General features: G+C 43.6%; 1 protein-coding gene across 1 annotated transcript; it reads left to right on the top strand.

Moving 5' to 3' along the window:
• Positions 1–555: 555 nt before the first annotated feature.
• Positions 556–1,310, top strand: ACA1_149760 (uncharacterized protein; the record flags this gene model as incomplete). The annotated part of the gene is made up of 2 exons (XM_004351513.1): positions 556–639; positions 1,146–1,310. The coding sequence occupies 2 exons, from the start codon at positions 556–558 to the stop codon at positions 1,308–1,310; spliced, it is 249 nt and encodes an 82-aa protein (XP_004351565.1).
• Between the last annotated feature and the right edge of the window lie 1,078 nt (positions 1,311–2,388).

Here is a 2,388-nt window from a genome sequence, read left to right as displayed (position 1 = left end):
CAAGCCATCAACTGGAAGAAGCTCATCAGCTCAATACTACATTTCATCACATCCTCCATTTCATCACATATGTATGTAACAAAATATGAGAAAATCTGTGCAACTATACAGGCATCATGAAGAAGTTCCTCAATGTTGATGGTTGGCCCAAGAGTGCTGCCTACCTTGAGAATTTGCCTGCCTGGATCTGCTTGTGCTGTTCAGTTGAGATGTGCTTGAGGATGTGAAGCAGAATACCAAGCTAGTTGACATTGTCCTGTGTGACATCTCCATTGATGCATCTACTCACCACTGGGATCAGCACAGGCTGAACCAGATGATGGGTTACACCAATCTGAATTGATGTGGTATGACATTATTCATTGCTCTCTGAAACATGGCTCATGTGTTTGATTACTCCCCTGTCTTACCACACAGACTGTTGCTGCTGTCCTGATGACCAATGTGCTGGAAATGGCAGCTCTTCTCAACTTCCTTACTGATGAGAAGCCCCTGAAAGCTTCTGCATCTCATCTCAGGTAGCATCCCCAACATCTGCACTTCAATCCAGAGGCAATGCTGGTCCAGGACATCGCCAAGTTTCCCAAGCTCATGGCCTACAAGAAGCCCTCCCTCATCAAGAGGTGGAACCTGAAGTGGGTTCACATTGCTCCTTAATTGCATCAACTGAGTATGTATTTTGTTCATCTGACTTGGTGGCTACATGCTCTTCTCACCTGCTTTCCTACCAACAATAGGTCATGTCTTCTATCAGCTTGTCCTTACTGCCTACACCTCCAGCACAAAAGTGCAAGGAGCATTCTCAACTACACTTCACTTCATGCTACTCCACTACATGCCTGCTTCCATCTCAACTTCAGCTACCACATCAATGGAGCAACCAAACAAATCCAAGACCAACATCATCACAAGTGCTATCAACAGCATCATCCACTCCAACCCATCCAACATCACATCCTGTATTTCAGCAGCCCAGACTGTGGCACATCAACTCACCTCATCCAGTACCTCAACTTCTTCTCAACCTTCACCCCACTCCTCCATCTCAACCTCCATGGCATCAGCTCCTAGCACCCCTGCGCAGGTATTCAACCATGCCCTTTTTTTCGTTGCTGTGGATCATGACACAAGTGCCACAAGAACAGGAGCAGGAGCAGGAGCTGGAGCAGGAGCAGGAGCAGGGACAGAAGCCCACAACTCTGACATTGACCAATTGCCTGACCTTGGGACACTTTCCCCTTTCCACTCTGGTTCTGATGTGGATAGGAGTGAATACTAAACTCTGTCTTTCCAATCTTTACAACTTTTAAAATAAACTCCTTTGTTCACTTCCCAATTCATCAAAAAAAGCTTCCTCCTCTAGGTGTGCGCTCAATGACAATCGCCACCATGCAAATAAAATAAAGAACACTGGCTACCCCAGTAATCCTCACATTATGCCAACCACACCAAACTAATTTGACTTTGACTGCTGGCCCTGTTACAGTATCACATCTTTCACTATGATGGAATTTTGATCTGCCATATCTCAAGATGCACCCAATTTTGTCATGTTATTGTTAAAATAAAACCATTTTTGTGTTATCAAAACCATTTTTATGAGCTTAAACTCACAAACAAAATCACTTTTCTGTACGGAAAACTGTGCAAAAGTGCCATTTTTTCAGCTTTGTGCAGATCCTGCAGAAAGAGAAAGAATTGCCATGGTTGAGTTGGAAATGTACAAATCAAGACCTGCATCACAAGAAGAGAAAAATCAGTCATACTTATCTGACACACAGATGCATGCACATGAACAGGAAAGCAGACACACAACAAAAGCAACATGAAAAAACAAGTGTAATAAAATTAACAATAAAGAAGAAATACCTGATCCAATGCATGTTGGATTGGCAGGATGCACAGGAACAGGATAGTGGAAATGTGACAACACAAATATAAAATAAGAAATAGAATAAAATAGAAAATAAAATATAACCATGTGATCCAACACACATTGGATTGGGTGCACAAAAAAGAGAATGTTGTACCAGTTGCTTTTTGAGCTCAAGGTGGTGTTGAATCATTTGTGAGACTGTGGTCTGAAGAGCACTTGCAAATCTTCAAGTTGGTGTCACTGGAAGCTAGTAGATTCAGAATTGGGCAGCATGGACTTCTCCTCTGTGAGGGACCATGTGATGGTGGTGGGAGGTGTGTTTGGGAGCAGCCATTGGGGAAAGGTAATTGGTGACTTTGCCAGTTGTGTGATGGTGCTTGGCTAATGTCTTGGTGGGTGCCTCATCATCAATGTCTTTTTATTCTGTTGTTCATGTTCATGGTCCCAGTGAACATATTGGGGGAGGGAGGAACTTGGCAAGGTGCTCTGCCCCTGTGCCTCATGGTCATTCC

The sequence above is a fragment of the Acanthamoeba castellanii genome (genome assembly GCF_000313135.1).
Source record: "Acanthamoeba castellanii str. Neff unplaced genomic scaffold scf7180000084715, whole genome shotgun sequence".
Classification (NCBI taxonomy): Eukaryota; Discosea; order Longamoebia; family Acanthamoebidae; genus Acanthamoeba; species Acanthamoeba castellanii.
The sequence above is the reverse complement of the archived record's forward strand: the minus strand, read 5'-3'. Positions and strand labels throughout refer to the sequence as shown.